This window comes from Pipra filicauda, unplaced genomic scaffold, assembly GCF_003945595.2.
Source record: "Pipra filicauda isolate LSUMZ 115617 unplaced genomic scaffold, ASM394559v2 scaffold1_size10287979_pilon, whole genome shotgun sequence".
NCBI classification, from domain to species: Eukaryota; Metazoa; Chordata; class Aves; order Passeriformes; family Pipridae; genus Pipra; species Pipra filicauda.
Genome location: NW_024104310.1, coordinates 2,958,821 through 2,977,909, shown reverse-complemented (window position 1 = coordinate 2,977,909; position 19,089 = coordinate 2,958,821). Strand labels below are relative to the sequence as shown.

At 36.8% G+C, this 19,089-nt stretch overlaps 1 protein-coding gene across 8 annotated transcripts in view; it reads right to left on the bottom strand.

Moving 5' to 3' along the window:
* The window catches only part of ARHGAP12 (Rho GTPase activating protein 12), a 75,983-nt gene that overhangs the window by 13,301 nt on the left and 43,593 nt on the right, over positions 1-19,089 (bottom strand). For all 8 annotated transcript variants that reach the window (XM_039380717.1, XM_039380716.1, XM_039380721.1 and 5 more), the window contains 4 exons: positions 12,187-12,312; positions 8,824-8,898; positions 6,216-6,277; positions 4,520-4,601 (listed from right to left, as the gene is read on the bottom strand). In XM_039380717.1, the coding sequence (XP_039236651.1) occupies positions 4,520-4,601; positions 6,216-6,277; positions 8,824-8,898; positions 12,187-12,312 (345 nt within the window). The remainder of the gene's footprint in view (positions 1-4,519; positions 4,602-6,215; positions 6,278-8,823; positions 8,899-12,186; positions 12,313-19,089) is intronic.

Below are 19,089 nucleotides of genomic sequence, written 5' to 3'. Positions count from 1 at the left end.
CTCTAACTTAAATCTCAAATACCTCATCTAAGAACATTTCTTGTTAATTATAGTAGAGCTTTTGAGAGAGGCCCAGCTCAGCAGCGGAGTCCACAGGAACAATCTCTGGGCCACTATGGCTCTTGCAGCAGCTGCCTGTTCAAGAGAATGTCACATAACTGCTGCACACACAACAAAAGCATCCCAGACGCACTTCCTGGCAGCCTAGATCAATATTGCTGCGTGTTGGAAAAAAATTCAAATCAATTTATAGAGTTTGGCACTGGAGAGAGCAGGAAGCTGGTGCCAAAGTCCACTGTGGGACTGTGGGTGGGGAGGGTTTGCGTGTGATTAGTTAAAAACACAACCCAGATGATGCTGAGCAGCACGGGAGAGGAGGAGAGGACCTGCTGCAGGTGAAGTGAACAAACAACAACAACAAAAATACGAGTCACTGCTGCTCACTGCTGCTCTGACCAAAAGGAAAGCCCTCCAATACTTAGCTTGCTGAACTCCACAACTGAGAGATCGCAGCACTACCTCCAACACCTTTACACTCCACCCATCATTTCGGCCTGACTCCAGCATTTCAGAGAAGCACAGAAGAAAGCAAAAACTAGAAGCTAAAAAAGAGGAAAAAAGAAGTCTCCCCCCACTTCTTCACTCAAATGGTGGCCAAATTGCTGTGTGAGATCCAAGGATAGGTAAACCCATGCAAATAATTCAGCCTCACTGCAAAGCTCTTCTGATATACCAATATATTACATAATTATTCACAAACTTAACTTTTCTATTCCAGGACATTTTAAATTTACCATGCAGGCTCTCCTATGAGCTTTACTGTCAAGGCTCTTTTCTGTTTGTGAGTCTATGAAGATGAGATGCCAGCAGCTATTTCCCTCCTTGAAAGCTTCAAGGAGCAAGTCCTGAACAGGGCTGCTCAGACACTCTGCTTACAAAGGTCAGCTACAGGCAATTGAACCCTCCTGAAGCAAGTAGATTCTGCTGACAGAAGTAAAAAAAAAAAAGCCTTTCCCTTTGCAACTGCTGCCACACAGACATTAAGTCTGCTTTCTCAAAACAGAGTGTACTACCCAGTCAGCACCAGTCAGGATAAATTCAGTTCTTACTGAGCAGACACCTTATCCTTACCGGATTTCTCTTCTGAGCTGCCTAGAAAGTTTGGAAAGGGCAGCAGTGTGAGGCAGAAAGAGGGAGAAGTCTACACGTGGTGCTGCCAGCTGTCTTAGATATCAAGCTGTCCCTACAGTCACTTCTGACAGCCTTTTTTAAAAAGAAAAAAACAGTCACAGGATGTGCTTATGCTGAGATATCTTTTATTTTTTGGAAAGAATAGGGTGTTTTCTTTGCTTTGCATATAGTAGATGCTGTGCAGCTTAAGGACAGATGTATACTGACATCAATAAATAGGATAATTTTCAGGATTTTCTCTAAGTCCTGAACGCCTGCACAGGACAAGCCACACAGTCTGTACTGTGACATACGCAGCATTCTTTGGAAACAGAAATGGATGTTATTTATGCAAAGACCTTGGATGTGCAAATGACACCTGGTTTTCTTGTAATTCTGTTTCTAATTAGAGCTGGGTGGAATGTTTTAATTCCAAGTCCTGCTCACCCAAGGATGCACTGCAGAAAGAAAGCTGAGGAGACAGATACTCCTTTGTGGCTGGTAAGGGAGCTTCAGAACTTACTTTTCACACTAGTATTAATATATAAATTCCTCCCCATTCACCTTGAGCAACAAGCTACCATATTAGCTACCAACATTTTATGAGTTTCTGATAAGCAGCGCTTCTGTGCTTGGCATCTAGACTTCAAAACATAACTACAGATGCTTAAATTATATATAAAAAGAGCCCTATAAAATTTACATCAGTTTTCTATATGTGGAATATAGCAAAAATGTCTCTGTGTTCTTTTTCTTTCATCTCTTTATGCATAACATTTACATTTTTGGATATTCCAATTATAGCTAAAATTATCAAACAACAGTTACATCATTGTATCAAAGTTACCATAGGCACCATACAAAGATTCTAAATTAGTTGTGTTAGAAAGAATCAGACATAAAATATCTGTTAAAAAACTAACCATATCATGCTACTTATTAGTCAAGGCACTAGTGGTTCAAATAGTAGGCAAATTTGGGATTATAATTCTGGCACCAATGAACCAGATACACTTTCTGCTTTGTTCCAGCAGAACAATTACAGAATTACTGCAATACACTTGTGTTAATTTTCACCTTGGATGACTTTCAAAAACAGCAAACAAGATATGTGAGGCGTTATATGAAGTGTCAAAACTAAATCTTGGAAAAATTCAAGTTTACTTTCAGGATTAGTGGCAAATAGCCTTACAGCGACACGAGGCATGCAACAAGAACACATACAGTGATAGCTGAAACTTGGGCAGAGTTTACATAGGTGACAGCAGGTCGACGACTGAGAGCATTTTTCCAAGAAGAAAGCAGCGAGAGCAAGAGCTCAGGAATTGAGCCCACTTGGCAAAATGACTTGATGAGAAAAAGGAAGAAAAGTGATGAAGTCACAAAACAATGCACAAAAAAAGAAGATATGGTTATATCAATCACTAGACGAATGCTAAATAAATGTTCTGCTTGTAAGATGAATAAGAAATGTAATTCTTTACGTCAAACTGTTAGACTTGACGTCACCTTATTAAAATATGCACACAGAACCAAGTTTGAGAGGGGAGGTGGAATTTTTAATACCCTAAAAAAATTTCCTACAGAGAGCAAAAAGAGTGTGTGCTGAATACTTAATTATTTACAAAGCCAACTGTGAGTATGCAGATACACAACACTCAGTCCTTGAAAGAGTTTCTCGCTTAATATTTCCAGCTTCACTTTATTGTTTATACTGTTGATACTCATTTTGCTGACCCTACTCTAATACTTCATAGTACACATAACTGACAGAGTCTCACAAAAATATTGTGTCTATGGTATTTTTGCGCCACTCAAATCATCAAAAGAATTTATGCCTTTTTATTTTTCCCACCAAATGACTACACTTGGATGGTGTAATACAACTTACACTGGTGCCCCTAAGCCATGCAACTCTGCTTATTGGTTATCTTTTATGGATAATTCATTTGGGCACACATCACCCATAACATTACCATACCTTCATGAACACTTTGGCATTGTGTGTTTAATGATAATAACACATAGCTGAAAAAAAGGTTTTTTGATCTACAGCTACATTTGGATGAAGACTATTAGTAGCTGTAATCAAGACTCTGGAACTTGACTAGTTATTCAGGCAAAATGTTTTACTTTCTAAACAAGCATATTTACACCTCTAAAACTAAAATACTTTTTGGATCCTTAGCTATAAAAGTAAATTGCAGAAGTCACCAAAATCCACTTCCTACCATAAAGCATAATTTACCTTCTCACATGATTTTCATCTTTACGTTTTTTCCTTCCTTTCTTTTCCCTTTGCTTACCATCTTGGCCAACTTTACCCTTTCTATTCTCTTCTACTCCAAATTTCATTTATCCATCCTCACTCAATTTTTTCAACCACCCTTTCTGCAGAAGGGGAAAAAGAATATGTTTACAGCTCTGAAATGGACTCAATGCTATAGAAAAGAATTGTCAATTCCAATTCACTACCCAAAATGAAGAGCAGAAGAAAGTGAGCCAAGTAGAAAAATCAGTAAAGAACAGCAAGACAGCATTATCTGTAACAGGCAATTTTGCTGGAATTCATATGATAATACACCAAAATAACCAACGCTGAATCCAGTCTGTCTTTAGTTATTGCAGGAGATCCACAAGACCTTCAAAAGTAGGTAAGTAAGGCATAGATAAAAAGCCATTTCTATACCTATTATTGTAGGAATGTAGCTGGATAAATATAGCCAATTTAATTATTGTGCTATTACCCTAGAGGTGACATAAAAAACTGAATAATCATCATCTTCAATGTGATGTTTCTCTTTAGGTCTTCATCAGACAACAAAATAGAAACAAGTATTTGCCATGCTCTAAGCAGATCTAAACCAAGATATGGAATCCAGCAAGACAAAGCATAAATTATAAGACAACAATATGACATTGCTCAAATAGGCCAACACAAGAAGCCAAGTATCAGACTATTTTATTACATGTGTCACATTCAAAATTACTTGGAGTTTATGAAAAGATATCCAAGAAGGGTAAAACAAACAAACTGTTCAGACAAACACATTAATAAGGAACACAAAAATATCTGTTCTGGAGCAAAAACTTCAAGCCTACAGGGCACCTGAAGACCTCTTTATCAGTTTCTTGTCAAATATAGACACAGAAGTACAACTGTTTTCCTTCTTACAGTACATCATAATTGTTACATTAAACTATTTTCTTGCCAACTTACACGCTCTTATTTTTTCTAAATTAGGTGTATATATATTGGTGTCTAGGCCATACAAATAAGAGAGCTTTAATTTATTGTGCTTTACATGACTAACACTTCAGTGAGGGTGGGGGTTGTTCCTGAGCTTACCCAGCCAGTTCCACTTCCTTGGGTTTTAGTGAACAGCAGTGACGACCCTTGTAACACTGCCCATGATGACATCCAATTCTTTCTGTAAATAATTGTAAACAAACAAAATAAATTGACTTTGAAAGTAGATATTTAAACTGCCCATCATTGTTGCCCAGCTGACCTGTATGTTAACATACTTAAGCGCATATAGAGTCATTAGTGGCATCAGTAAGTCTTAATTACTATCATATTTGTAGAAGGGAATGTATGTTAACAGTCCCAGCCTGACCATCAAAGTCTAAATCAAACAAAGCTAATTAGAGTAGTGGAAGCAGTTCACCAGGAGAAACACCATGCAATTATAATTTCAAAGGGGCTAATCTGGACCGCTCAGCCTAATGTGTACTTAACAGATCATGCTAAAGTACTGCACAATTCTGAAATTCATTGATCACATCTCAAATGCAAGTGTCCCATATTTATGTAATAAGCTCATTTACACTGACAACAAAATATTTGCTGAAAATCTAAAAAAAATTAAGGAAATAAAGAACAAATGAGTTGTTTCAGTTGTCTATTTGATCTTATGTCTGAGGACCTGTCCTCCTGAGGTCATTTAAAAAAAAAAAAAAAGAAAGTCTTGACAAGCCCTGAATATCTATCCCCATTACCCAAACATAAATTATGACTCAGCAGCTCTCAAAGTGACAGGGTGGACATGTTGCATTTTTCTGTACAGCAGCAGTAATCCAGACCAGTGACTCCAACAGATGCAACAGAAATGGTGACAGTATATTGCACCAACAGCAGCTTACATAAGCCACTGTCCACTCTGTCCTACTGAGCTCTTAGGAGCATCCCTGCAGAACCAAACTGGAGGTCAGATGTGCTGTTCAGCTCCACTGGACTAGGTCAGGGTGGCTCTAGAATATCAGCTGGGTGTTGATTATTTAATCCTCAGGAAAAGCATCCTTCATGTACCAGAAGTCTCAGAAACACTGAACTAGAGGTAACACAATATTAGATCTAAAAGATTAAATTAAAAAAAAAAAAGGCAAAAAGTAAACCTAAGTTAAATCTGAGGATGTGTCACACTTATGCAGTATTTTTCATTGACTCTGCAAAACACCAGAAATGTATGTTAGCCAGCACTATCTGATTACACATTATGATTTCTAGTGCAAATGCCTGCCTGGGAGGCAGAGAAAGGAAGTTGGAAATGAGGTCACTCATCACCTACAGGGAGACTGATGTCAGGTGTTACACTGCTTCAAACCCTTCACATGCAGAGTGAAGGAAGAATTAAGGAGCACATAGCATGTACACTTCTTGGAAATAACAGGACATGGAGTGAAACTCTGAAAGCTCCTCTTACCCCAATTCTATCCAAGGAACAAGACAGTCTATAGCCTATACGGATTTTCTCTTAAATCAGTCGATCAATCTCATTTTAAAAAGCTCCTCAATACACCTTCATGAATTCCCTGCCTTGTGTGAAGTCCTGGCATACATGAGCCTCTGGCTCTCTGAAGTCCATTTTCTTTAGCTCACTGGGAGAAACACACGGGATAAGATTAACACTGTGTCCTACAGGAAAGCCTCTAAGGCAAATTCAGACAAAAAGTAAGAAGCTGCAAATCCCAGCATGCTGTCCTAACATAAAAGACTTTACACAAACCTTAAGCACCTGCACTTCTAGAAGTCCAAGACTTACCGAACTTTCTTCCCATTTTCTGTAATTTTTGTCACATTTAATAAACCATACTTTTCTTGGCCCTGTAAGATAAGAGTAAGATATAAGAAATATAAAAGAAAATCTGATTCTATTAACATCACATCACCAAATTCAATCCTCCAAATAATCAATTGCTGGCAAGGAGCCATCTCTACCCATGCAATAACTTCAAGAAACTGTCTTTAAGCCTATTTAAATATGCAGAGATGAGCAAAACCAAAATTCCTCTGGGGAAGTACTCATTACCATTCAGAGGGTAAAAAGCTTTCCTTCATCAAGACCTAGGTTATTTGGACAAGCCAAACTAAATAATTTGTGATAGTAGACAGTGGAAATTATGAACGTAAATTTATAATTATTTGTGTAATAGCCCATTAGTGTTTTTGTCCTTTACTAAAAAAGGCTGACAAACAGCCTAAATTCCCTGACAAATTCTTCAAGTAATTTTAACACAATTTCATATTTTAAATAAAACATGGTTGAAATGCATGAAAATACTAACATATTCATGTTAAAAATAGATGAGAGAAACATTTCTTTGATTTTTTTTTTCCTATCCCCAAGGAAAATATTAGAATTTTAAACTACTTAGTTATGTCTTGTTGATGAAAACCATCTATATTAGTATGCCCACTAAAAAATTTGGAGATCAGTCAGTGACGGGTGGAAAAAGAACACTGCTGAACAAAAAGGGTGTTTGCAGGTTTCAAATAGGTGGAGAGAGTATTTCTAGTTTCTGTGCAAAAATAATAGTATAACGGAACATTTGAAAAAGCATTCTAGGATAAAAAGTAAAACCATTAATTTATACCATCATCTCAAGATGAGTTATCACTATCATTTTCTCCTGTCATCCCAGTCAATGGTGCTAAAAGAATATTACATAATTTTTTTAATCAATTCCTTTTCAGTAACAGCTTCTAACTTCGTTTATGAACTAAGCTATTAGTTGAAAAAATCAAATACTGAAAGTATCCAAATTAGTTTTATCCTTAAAAAAATTACTTCAATTCTAGATAAAATGAAAACAGAAGATAAATCTTCTTCAGCATTTTCCTCTAAATCTCAAATTTAAGTGGACCCTGACTGCAGAATACTATATTGAAGAACCTTTTTTCGCTGGAATACCATGACAACACTCTTACCAGAGACACGGATCTGTTTTTCATGAACTTTAAAAATTTTACCTACATGTTTCAGACCCAGCACATAAAACACAGAAAGGATATGTTAAAGGACAAAGGTGTTTAGCTGGTGGATCAGATGTTATTTCAGTCCAATGATAACTATTACTCTTACTCAATTAATATCTTCATTGGCCTTTGGCTTTAATAAGCAGAACAGCCTTTCACCATCTTTCACAGTGACTGAGCAACCTGTACTTTCTGAAATAAATTATGGTTTTAATAAATTACTCATGATGGGACCAGTGGGGATGCTCCACAGAAGAGCTATTCAGAAAAAGTATCATAATGTCCTACTTAGCAGCAACACTAGGGGGTACTAACGGGAAAATTAATGTAGTCAGGAAAAAGAAGTGGAAAGCAAGTTAAGGATGAATATACTCAAAAATTTACCAGCTTTCTTTGGAATATTTAAATCCCAGGTGATAGTTAAAAAAAATATGGATTTTTTTTTTTCTATTATCTAGAGTAGTAGTGAGCCTTTCTGAAAAACACAAGTTTAGAAATGCAAGGTCTGAGCCATATTTAAAGAAATTGGATCACATGCAGTAATAGTTCCTTTTGTGTAAGGCTATCAACTATGCTTGCTCAATAAACAATGTTTATTTTATTGTGAAAAACTGTTTGAAGAGTTCTAAGAATGGATTATCGTGAATAAGCCAGAGAACCATTCCCCCGCATGCAGAGTAAGAATGAAACTAGAGAAGTTGTGCCTTTAATGCCCTGAGGTTCCTACTAAAGGGTTGGTAAAATTGATCAAGTTACTTATTTCAATACTGCTGTAGTACAGTTCCAAAATAAAAAGGATAAAACCTTCATTTTTTTAAATTATTCCCTGCTGTTAAAAAAGGAATAACATTTAAAACATAAACTGATATTAAAAAATCCGTTAAACATTCATAACGGGTTTTTCACCCACTAATTATTTTACTAAATCAAAAGGACAGAGTTTATTTATGCCAGGTCCTCTGTCTCTTTAAGGAGACTGAATCAAGTCAAAATTAGAGATATCAAATACTACAAACTATTACTGACTACTGACAGTGAGGGATACTGTGAAGAGGGGGAATCTGTTTCTGTTTTTACCTCTCAAGATGTTAGATGAGAAGACGTGACTGTTGGAGAAAGTCAACCAAGTTCTACATAATTAGAAATAACTTTATTCCATGGTGAATTTCTAATTCAATCTTGTATTACTAAATTGCATTTAAACCGAAGAAATTTACATTTTTTCCTGAAAGTAGAGTTGGATGTAAAGCATTCCTTTTAAAATGTAAAGCCTTCAAATTGTTTTATCCCATTATTTTTCCCAACAACAAGAAGGCTTACCCTCAATTCTCTAGTCATGAATAGCCCAGTTTCTACAACATCTACTTATCTATTTAAACACTTTGCATACTGACTGTGGCTTGATGCTTTGGTGAAGAAGGAGAGGACTCATTTTCAGGAAAGCTGGTCTTAGAAGCAGTTGATGATTCCTATAAAATTCAAATAGTCAATATAAGTTATTATTTTTCTTACAATTATTTTCTTTTTTTTTTTAACCCTAAAGATACTTTCTCCCTCTCTCTTTTTACATATTCATACATTAGGAAAAAAAGTACTTCTTTTCATTACTCATGACATTCTCAAATATAAGATTAGTATAATAAGTCATTATATGTGTAGAAAAACATACACCAATTCTATTAATTTTTGTGAGTCATGATCATTAATTTCCTTATAATCAAACACTAAAAATCTCTAGAGGTTTGGGTTTTTGTTTTAAACTAAATGTTAACTACTTATAAAAATAAAGTATTAAATCTCTGAAAACTAGAAAAATTGCCCATCTGGAGCAAAAAAACCGAAGGCATGTGCATTTCCTCTGAAGTAATGATTGCTTTGAACAAATATGCTGCTTGAAAATCTGTTAAAGAATTTCAAATGGAAGAAAAACATCACTTTCTCTGCCACCATTAACACATTTTCCCCACTCCCTCTTTTTAACTCCCTTGATAACTCTCCCAAATTCAGTTTGCTTTTGCAGCATTACATAACACTCTGCAAACCTGTGCTTTAAAATTCACTTGTAAATCTACCTACAGAAGTAGCCCACTAGTTTTCAGTAGCATAATAACAGAGAGCTTTAGCACTCCTAAGAACAGCCTAAAAGTTCCATATTTTCAGATGTCTGCAAAGTCAAAAAAATTGTTCAGTTTAAGAAAAGCAACACTGTCCCTCCCAGGAAGGTATTTTTTCCTCTGCTTATGAAATTTTCTAGCTGATGGGTATACACAGATATGCGCCACAGCCAATAAACTGTTAATAAGTATGTTTGGTATCATCAAATTCTCACGAGCCATAGCAACCCATACTTTCACTCTGACACATTTCAAGTACTCTTTTGAATGGCCTATTTTCATACAACTGAGTTGTGTTGTTTTTCCAGGAAAACAAAATAAGTAAAAAGAAGATAGCTTCTCTAGCAGTCAGCTAAAAAGCAAACTCGCAGTTCATGTGCCTACCCAGATAAATACCAGTTGTTTTCCTTCCTATTTCATTCTGGATGTGGGATAGCTTTCACACAGTAAGCAACTCTGGAACAAGAAACCCAGTATTTATGGTAACAAACCACATACTAATTTAAAGCAAATATACTAACAGTGTGCCCGCTAGTGGTAATAAAACAGGTACATTAATGCACTAAAAATTATTTGTCTTTCCACAAAACAGTTTCATGTTCCACGACATATGTTTAACTTTCTCAAAGCATTAATGTTGTGCTTTATATGAACTATAAGTCTCCTTACCATTAAAAAATACATGCTGCCTACACGCTTTGAAGCTGTTAAAGGAATGTAAGCCTACTGCCTTAGGCTTTACAAATAAGGCTGACGTATACAATTTCTTTTGGTTATTAAACTTAGGATTTATACACATTCATCTTTGCTTCACTGTGTTCAAGTTCTTTATACCTGAACACTGCAACTTGAAGAAAAGTAAACAGCTCCACTTATTCAATGTGTTACAAAAGCTTCTTCATTCAGTGCACCACTACATGAAGGTCTTTTCAAAACAGAAGTAAATCTTATGCCAAGAATTAAAAAGTTTTACTTTAAAAGCAAAGCCAAAACTTTAAGCTACCTCCAAAAAAATTGTTCATACCTGTGAGGCATAAACTGCACATGAAGCTAGAAGTGTCTACTCAGTTTTGATTTATCAGGGCTCCATCTAGGCTGTCCCTCATGCAATGCCACAACACACACTGAGTACAGAAGGATGTGTAAGGCAGAGGAAGAGGAGGAGGAGGAGGGGAAAGGAGCAGCAGCGGGATCTCAGAATCGCTCAAGCTAAGCTAATGTGTACAGGTGCAAACTCCCCAGCCAACCATGGTCCACTGCCTCCTAAACACCACATAGGATATATTCTAAACTGACAACTCAAAAGCTCAAGATCAAATCCAATAAATCCTATTCTGAAGACCTAAGTCAACTCCTGAAAAGGAAGTCCATGAAAATGTACTGGAAACAACAAGCCAAGCAAGTAAAGTTCTGAGTAGCAGATCCCTACTACTGTGTTTTGTCCATTTAAATTTGCTTTTGACATCTGCGATTACGCAAGCCCACTCACAGGCTTTTCCTTACACTCCCAAATCTACATTCATTTCATTTTTTCTTGTATCTTTAGGAAAATGGAGTTTACAATGCCATTTCCTGGTATCTCATTCTGAGTAGTCTGTACTAATATTTCAGCATGACAAAGTATTTCATTTTCCATGAATCTTGGTTCAGACTGCAGTGAAGTAAAGAAACCAGCAACTCACCACCCTACACCACCCATTTCAGTTCCTCTCTCCTCAGCTCACATCAACTCTGCCTGTGGGTGAGGAGAATGTCCCAGCACAAGCAGAAATGGCTGGGACAAAAGTCAAAGTGAAGAGAGACAGGCAGAGGGAGAAACAAGGGAGAGAGAGGCTCCATCTCCTTGTTGGTCTAAGCAGAATCTGTTACTGTGCAGCCCAAAACAGACTATCTAAAAGGGGCAGAAAACAGCTTTTGTTTTTACTGACCCACAGCTCTTTTCAGACTAAACACCAGCTCAGCTCTGGACAGGATCAAAGCCAAGCATTTCAGCACTTTCAGTACCATCGTCTGCCCTTCAATAACAACATTAAAACTCTGCAATAACCACACACAGCTTTTCCTCTTTCCTCGAGATATTACAGTGGCACTCAATGGAACCATCATTAAAAAGATAAATACACTATATAACACTGCTATTTAAATCTTTATGTCATAGTTTTTACTTTAGCAAATGCAACTTTTATTTCAATTCTATGTATGTTTCAATTATTCGTCTGCAATCTTTCAAGTGTATTTCTACTTGGTGTTTCTTACAATTAAAACATTCAGGCTTGAAACATCACTATACCTTACAGAAGAGTCTTGCCCACATCCATAATTCTCAAATACAAACCCTAATTACAATTCATAGCTTAAACTGAATTGGGAAATTCCCAGTCATAAGTAAAATCGCTGTACATGCCAACCCCGGAACTAACACTAGTTAAAATACTTCAAGGACAACAAGAAAAGAGCTACTATTCACAAAGTAACAGTAGTAAAGTTATTGAACAGCCCTTGGTTTTGCTGAACGTTGTACACGATACAAGAAAACATACAAATGAAATTTCAGGAATTCATGCTTATTCATTTCTGTTACATTAAATACTTCACACATCAGAAACAGCTGGTATTTCAGCATGCTGTTGAACTTGCTCCTACCTTGTCGTTGGTGTCCAGCACAATTGTGCTGTGCCTCCATTTTGTTAAAACTATTGGTTCTTGTAGCCTCCTGTCCAGACTCCTACTCTTTATTATATCTCTCTGTTGCTGTGGTGAAGCATTATACTAAAGAAGAGAAAAATAAAAGTGTAAGTAGAATCTGATTCATGCAAACAAGACTTGGACATACCACTCATGCCTAAACAGTGCAAACTTTCAGATTCCTACTATCACCAAGGATGTGAAAACAGCCTTGGCTTTATTTTGCATTTGGTCTTCAGAACTCTCCGTTCTCCTTTAGTCCTCTTTGCAGCAGTAACTAAGACTGGCCTGTTGGGATAAGTCTCCATTGGCAGAGAGATATTCGATTTCTTGTGCAAGAGCTTACTGCTGATTTTGCAACCCAACAGGGTATTGAGAACCACCAAGAAATCACAATAAATATAAGATTTAATCATTCACTCTTCATATTGCACTGACAGTACTATAGCACCTGTCCAGTTCATGTGTAAGAAAAAGAAAACCCTATTATCCTGCAGTACGGTACTTAAATTCTTAAAATTGCCTGGGTATAACCCTCTTTAACCCAAAGATTTGGGATATCTAGGAGAGAAAACTTGAGGGTGAGGACTTGCTTTTTCAGAATAAACACACCAAAGTACTTATAAAAGAATTTTCTGGTGTGGAACGAACACACAACGTACAAATCTACACATTCTATAAGCACGGAAAATAAATATTTAGCAGGAAATAATTTTAAGACTTATTAGAGCTGTAACAGCCAAGGACAGACTGTATTCACCATAACATAGGTTTCTAGTAACTCATGCAAAGATATAGAGACTGAGAAAATGTGAAGGTCATCAGAAGAGCACAGCGTTTAATTAGATCTCAGAACTGTAGCATACTTATCATTACTAGTGTTGACATTTTACATCATAACAATCAATACATTATAAAAAGTTCTAAAAATATTTTAAACAAAGTTTAAAATGCAAACAAGAAAAGACAACATCAGCATATGGGTTTTTAAGTCATTAAAAAAAATCTCATTCTTTCTAGTCATTATCAAACTAAAATCTACACACAGAAAGAAATTTAAGGCAGCATTTCTGGAGTCCTGTAAAGCACTAGAATCCACCAGGTAAGAAGTAACAAGGAAAAGTCAAGTGCCCCTTTTATCTGAGAAGGCTAAAGCAATAATCTTCGCAAGCACACCGAGTTCTATGATTTTGCTACTGATTCCTACTGTAAGCTCAGAGCCTCAGGTCTTCAGACAGAATAACCTATACCTGCATATAACAACAAAGCATGCCAAGGTTTAACCTGAACAACATAAATGCTAAATCTAAGCTAAATTGCATAATAGTTATATTTATTGCCCAAATAAAGAACCAGCATTACTACTGCCATGGTAGTCACGATGCTTGAGTTAGCTTTGTATTTCACTATGAAGAGAGCTAATGCTCCAATAAGTCAACAGATGCTTAAAAGCTAAATAACTCTAATGTTTCATTAAATTATTTCAATAGGCATAAGAGAGAAAAATACTCCCTGGTGAATGGATCTTGCAGTACTGAGAATAAAAGTTGGTAGCTCATGTACAACAAATGTATCGGCTGTCACTGCAGAAATTCACTTCTGAGCCTGCACTGCCTTTGTACTGGGTTCAGCACATTTACACTCACATGGCAACATGCTTCCTTACAATAGTGAGGTTTCAAGCAACTCTCTGTTAGTCTCCTTGTTAAATCAAAAGCTGAACCATCATTCATGCTGCAAGGGCCCTAATACTGGCTTACTTTCTTGTTATGGAAGTACCCACTCTGCAGATGCTCCCACAGCCCAAACTGCAGCAGCAAGCTGAGCAATCTACAACAAAATTGCCCATCAGTACTACAACTAAAATCTAAACAATTTTCAGTGAAACTATGTCTAAGTCACAAATGGCTGCAACAAACATTATTCCCTGCAGCAGCTCTAACCTATTTAAGTAGGCAATTCAAATACATTTCTTGCTGTGAAACAGAACTTCTTATTTCAGAAATAGATTTACACTTTAGTGACACTGGTGTACATTATTTATGGAAATCCTCAGTGCGCTTTCCATTTGAGTAACCTGAGGAACTGAAGTTTAAACAAAGATGTATTTTAAAGTAATGTATCTTGAATTTAAGTCTATGCTAAGATATGGGCACATATCCTAACATACGTTCAGATATGTGCCCATATCTCAACATAGACTTAAATTATGTTAGGATATGGGCATAAGCCTAATTACAGGTGTTTTATATTTAAAAGGTGCCTTTGATACTATCACAAGACATCAGGAGTTAACTTATCTAACAGACAACACCATCTTGAAGGAGAAAGGACTTGTAATACAAAATTCAAGTTCTATTAAACATATTTAACAAGAAAGCAAAGCTCATCAACAAAGCTCTGCTAAAAACTCTGGAACACTGAGCTATATGCATCTTAGCAGCTTAAATAATTTGCATTGGTGATACAGTGTTAGTAAACTGACAAGTCTTTAAAGTGAACATTTGACATTTTTGCCCCATTTTCCTCACAATAGGGACTTCAAGTAAACATCTTTTGCTCAGATCTTTATGCAGGGTTTGTTTTTCATTTGTTTGTTTTATTCATTATAAATAGTAAAACTGGCAAGGTTGTGGGGGGAAGTGATGTGGAAATAAAAACCTTATATATTTCTGGGTCAAGACAAGCCTCCACTTTTAAATTACATGAACTGATCTGTGATCTTCAAGGAGAATCAGAGTGAGATTCAGAGACTGCTCCAGACTCCACATTGTCCAACAGAACTCTCCATCCTCTAGACCAGGCAGAGTCCACTGGCTAGAGGGAAGCAGCCAGAGCCAGTAGCCTCACCAGGTTGGATGACACCACCCTTCAACTCTTTGGTCTGCTCTGACTCAATCTTAGTTCAAAAAGCCCTTGCAGAACAGTTTCAGCTCTGATTCACTTACTGACCCTCTACAGGACACCCACCTGCAGAGGAACTGCTGTCTCTCCCACATGCATTTTACAATATTTACCACTGTTTACCAGCAAAAATAAGCAACTAGGTTGGGCTTGCCTCCCCTCGCATGAAATCTTGTTTTTACATAACCCTAAGAAGGCTTTCTAGGCCTAAGTCTTGGGGTAATCTTTAGATCAGGCAAGGGCCCTACACTGCAATAAAACTGACCCATCCAAGACTACACATTGACTGGCAGAATAATCTCTGCTACAGCCATGTGCCTTAATAGCATCTTCTTAGGGTGCAATGTTATTCTCCAAATTCTAAAGCATTTTTTTAATGTGGCACACAACTCCAAATATACACACTTATGCTCCTTGAAAATCCTCCACAAATTCAAATTTGTCACATCACACGAACCCATCATAACCTCAGTTTGTTCCCCATTTCATTGGGAGCATCTCCTATCATTAAGTGAGCACGTGAGCAATTTATTCATTCTCTGAATGTACATACCAAGTAAAACAGACATCTTCTTGTAACAGCTCTTGATGTAGGTTAAGGACATCAGTGGTACAAATTTAGGTCACACAGTATTCTTTTCATTGCTGAATTTGTTCAATACCTTCACTGTCTATGTAAAGGCTTTCTTTGCCTTGGTATAAAATTTACTAACCTTCTCAACTGGCTGAGTGATTTATATTTAATTTTAACCTGATACGTGGCATGGCTCAAGGCTCTGTCCCAGCCTAATTGTGGCTGAAATAAACGTAACACCTCCAAGTTATTTGTAGCAGTTGTCCCCATTCTTACAGAGATGACACAGATATGTCAGCTTTAAGAAAGAAAAAATATTCTTCTTGGTTTGTGTTGATGAATTCTCAGTCAGATGAAAGGAACTGGGTGAGTGAAGGGAAAAAAGACTGGGAAGCAATGGGTACTGAAAGTCAGTAAAGACCTGAAGTCAAGTATTTTACCTTCATGCAATCAGTGATCAAAACAGCAGCATTTAAAAAATTATTGTGCTACCCTAGTACCCTTTAGCACCTCATATGTTATTGGCAGTTGTCCCAATACACTGTCTGAAACAGAATTTTTTTTTTTTTTCAAAAAAATTAAATGTTGCCTCAGAACAAAACAACTTTCTAGTGCTACTACTGTCATTGGCTTTGAACAAACTTTTTTTGTGTTGTTATAAACACCTACATTACAGCTTATGCTTTTCTTATCAACTAAATCAGTAATAATTTTTTTTTTTTACCTACATAAGCAAATAAGAAATACTTCTATCTTTTTAAGGACTTCATTCCCTTTCCTTCTCTAGGGAAAGTGATTCCTCATTCTATGCCATAGGATGCCTGAGTGGTAGCAGTTGGAGGCATCAGCTGCACTTGAAGGAACAGAACCCACACATAATGAAGAGACCCCTGGGACAAGAAGCTCTAGCTCTAACATACAAGTGACTGAAAGACACCTCTGGATAACCTGCTTTGTTTGCTTTGCTGTCTTGGATGCCCATTGCTTCACCTTTTAATCCTCAGGATCACCAAGACTGCTCATCTTTGATGAGCAGCTCTAAGTCAGCACTGATTGCCACAGGTCCTGCTGCTTGCCTAAGCAAAAGCTGGGGGCACTTTCCCCTCCTCCCTCATCTTATCTGGGAAGAGGGAAGGCAGGTGGGAACCACCAAACACCAGGACAAATGAGGAAGACCAGGCCAGGCTTTGTGAGTACAAATATACATATTAAAGAGAAAGGAAAAAGGGGGGGAAAAAATCTGTCTTCTCATACTTATTGCAGGTTTGTTGTGCCACTTGTGTCATCAAAAACAATTTAGATCCTTGGACCAGCTAGATTGTCTCAACTTCCACCAAGCAGTCCAAAATTTTAGGACAAGAATGTGAAGCTGATTCAGTATTGCCAATGATACTGTCTAGTACACCGACTTGCAGTAGATACAACTGCCAACACACACAGTTTGTAACCTCAAAAGGAGCAGCACAGCTTAGAAGACAAATTTACCAGAAGACAACCAAGCCCTCTTTACATGTTCACATCTTTATTTCCTTTCACCATATAATTTTGTGATATCTTCCTGACATGACCTGCATCATGTTTTACTGTCATTTTTTCAGCTAGCATGCTCTGTCTGACAGCATTCGGGTCTCCAACAGGAAAATCATTCCCCACGTACCAGAAACTGAGGTCCCTGAGCTCATACCCCATGTTGACAGTGCACAGAGTGAATTAACAGAGTGCTGGTCCATTAAGACTGCTAAAAATTAAGCTCCTCCACCTATTGCTTCCTCTGTGGATACAGCAAGGGGAGCTAATGCTGCAGGCACTTGTGAGAAGCAAACATGCAATTGCAATGTCACAGTCTGTAAATATCAACACTAAAACTATGAGTTCACTCCAGAGGATTATAGTATACATTTATTTTCTTTCAAAGGCTACTTTCGGATCAGAAAGCTCACTCAGAGGAGGGTAGGTATCGGCTTAGGAATGCATTTTAAAAAATCAGAGAGATCTTTGATCTCTACTTTTTATTGGGTTGTCCTCTCTAATTCCCCTTTGAGCTATTTTTCATTATTTATTACATAGCTTTCCTCACTTTTTTTGTCATTTTGATAGATTAACTTTTTTAAAAACTTTAGAAATTAAGAGTGTTCTCACTCCTGAGATCAATTTAATTACCCCCACCCTTAATACAGATTTCTCATTTGCTAAAGTCATAAAACTCATATTAGAAAACTAGGTTTCTGGAATAGGGCTGTAGCCCTTCTCAGCATGATTTAGGTATTGTTCATTCACTACACAGGAAATAAAAATATTTTATCATAGTGATCTGCACAGGAATGAACTTTTATTAGTTGGTTTGTTGTTTTTTTTGTTGTTTGGCTGTTTTGGGTTTTTCTAATAACTGGCAAAAACCAACAGAATGCTGCATAGCAGAAAACTCAAAGTCTTTTTGCAAGATGTAGTAGAGACTATGGTTAAAATATTATTACCCATTTTAAAGATTAATTCACTATGTTCTTCTCTTCCACTACAGAAAGCTGGGTCACACTCATCATGAGCCTTAATAGACTTTGCAGCAGTTGTCAAAGCTACTCCATCTGAAACATCGTTTTCAGCCAGAGGCATTCAGCTATTCCTAGATGTTATTTAAATTCACATGACTGGAGGGCTTTCTGTGAGACTGTCTAAAGTAATTTGTTTTGTAACTGCCCTCCCTTCCCAACATATACCCTCATAATTTTTAACACACGTACAAGAATACTGTGTTATTCCCGAGCATGTGCACATTTACAGTTAATGCTATTACCATGAAGATTTTTAATGTCACAGTATTAGCTCAGCTAGTGTGCTATTTCCAGAAACCTCTGAACCATTTTTAGTTCTAAAGAAGTTCAGATTATTAAGAACCATCTAACAAAAGGATTATCTTCTTTTTCTGGTTTAACAGCACTACATGACCTGCTATTCCATCACTTTATTTCACAAGTTTTGGAAGGCAATATTTGAGCTAAATACACTGGGATCTAAAACTGACCAAGAGTAGGGTTTTTTTCCTAGTAACTTACTTTTCATTTAAGCAAGTGTTATAACACCAAAGTGTTTCTATGGTTTTCTTTCATTACTCATGAGAGTTTTCAATATAGATTATTTTTCTTCAAAGTAGTTTTGTGGTCTGCATTGTCTTTCCAATTTATTTGTTCTAAGTACGTTTAGAGCCAGCTTCAGCAAGATCTTTGAGACTAATCTTCAATCACACTTAATTACTTACAGGAATAACATCTCCAAATATATAGCTATATAAACTAGCCAAAATCTTTTGTTGAAATATTTAATCTATTCCACAGCATTTAAAGTTAAAATCTAAGGATTTCTGGAAATACATAGGCTCTTGGATCATG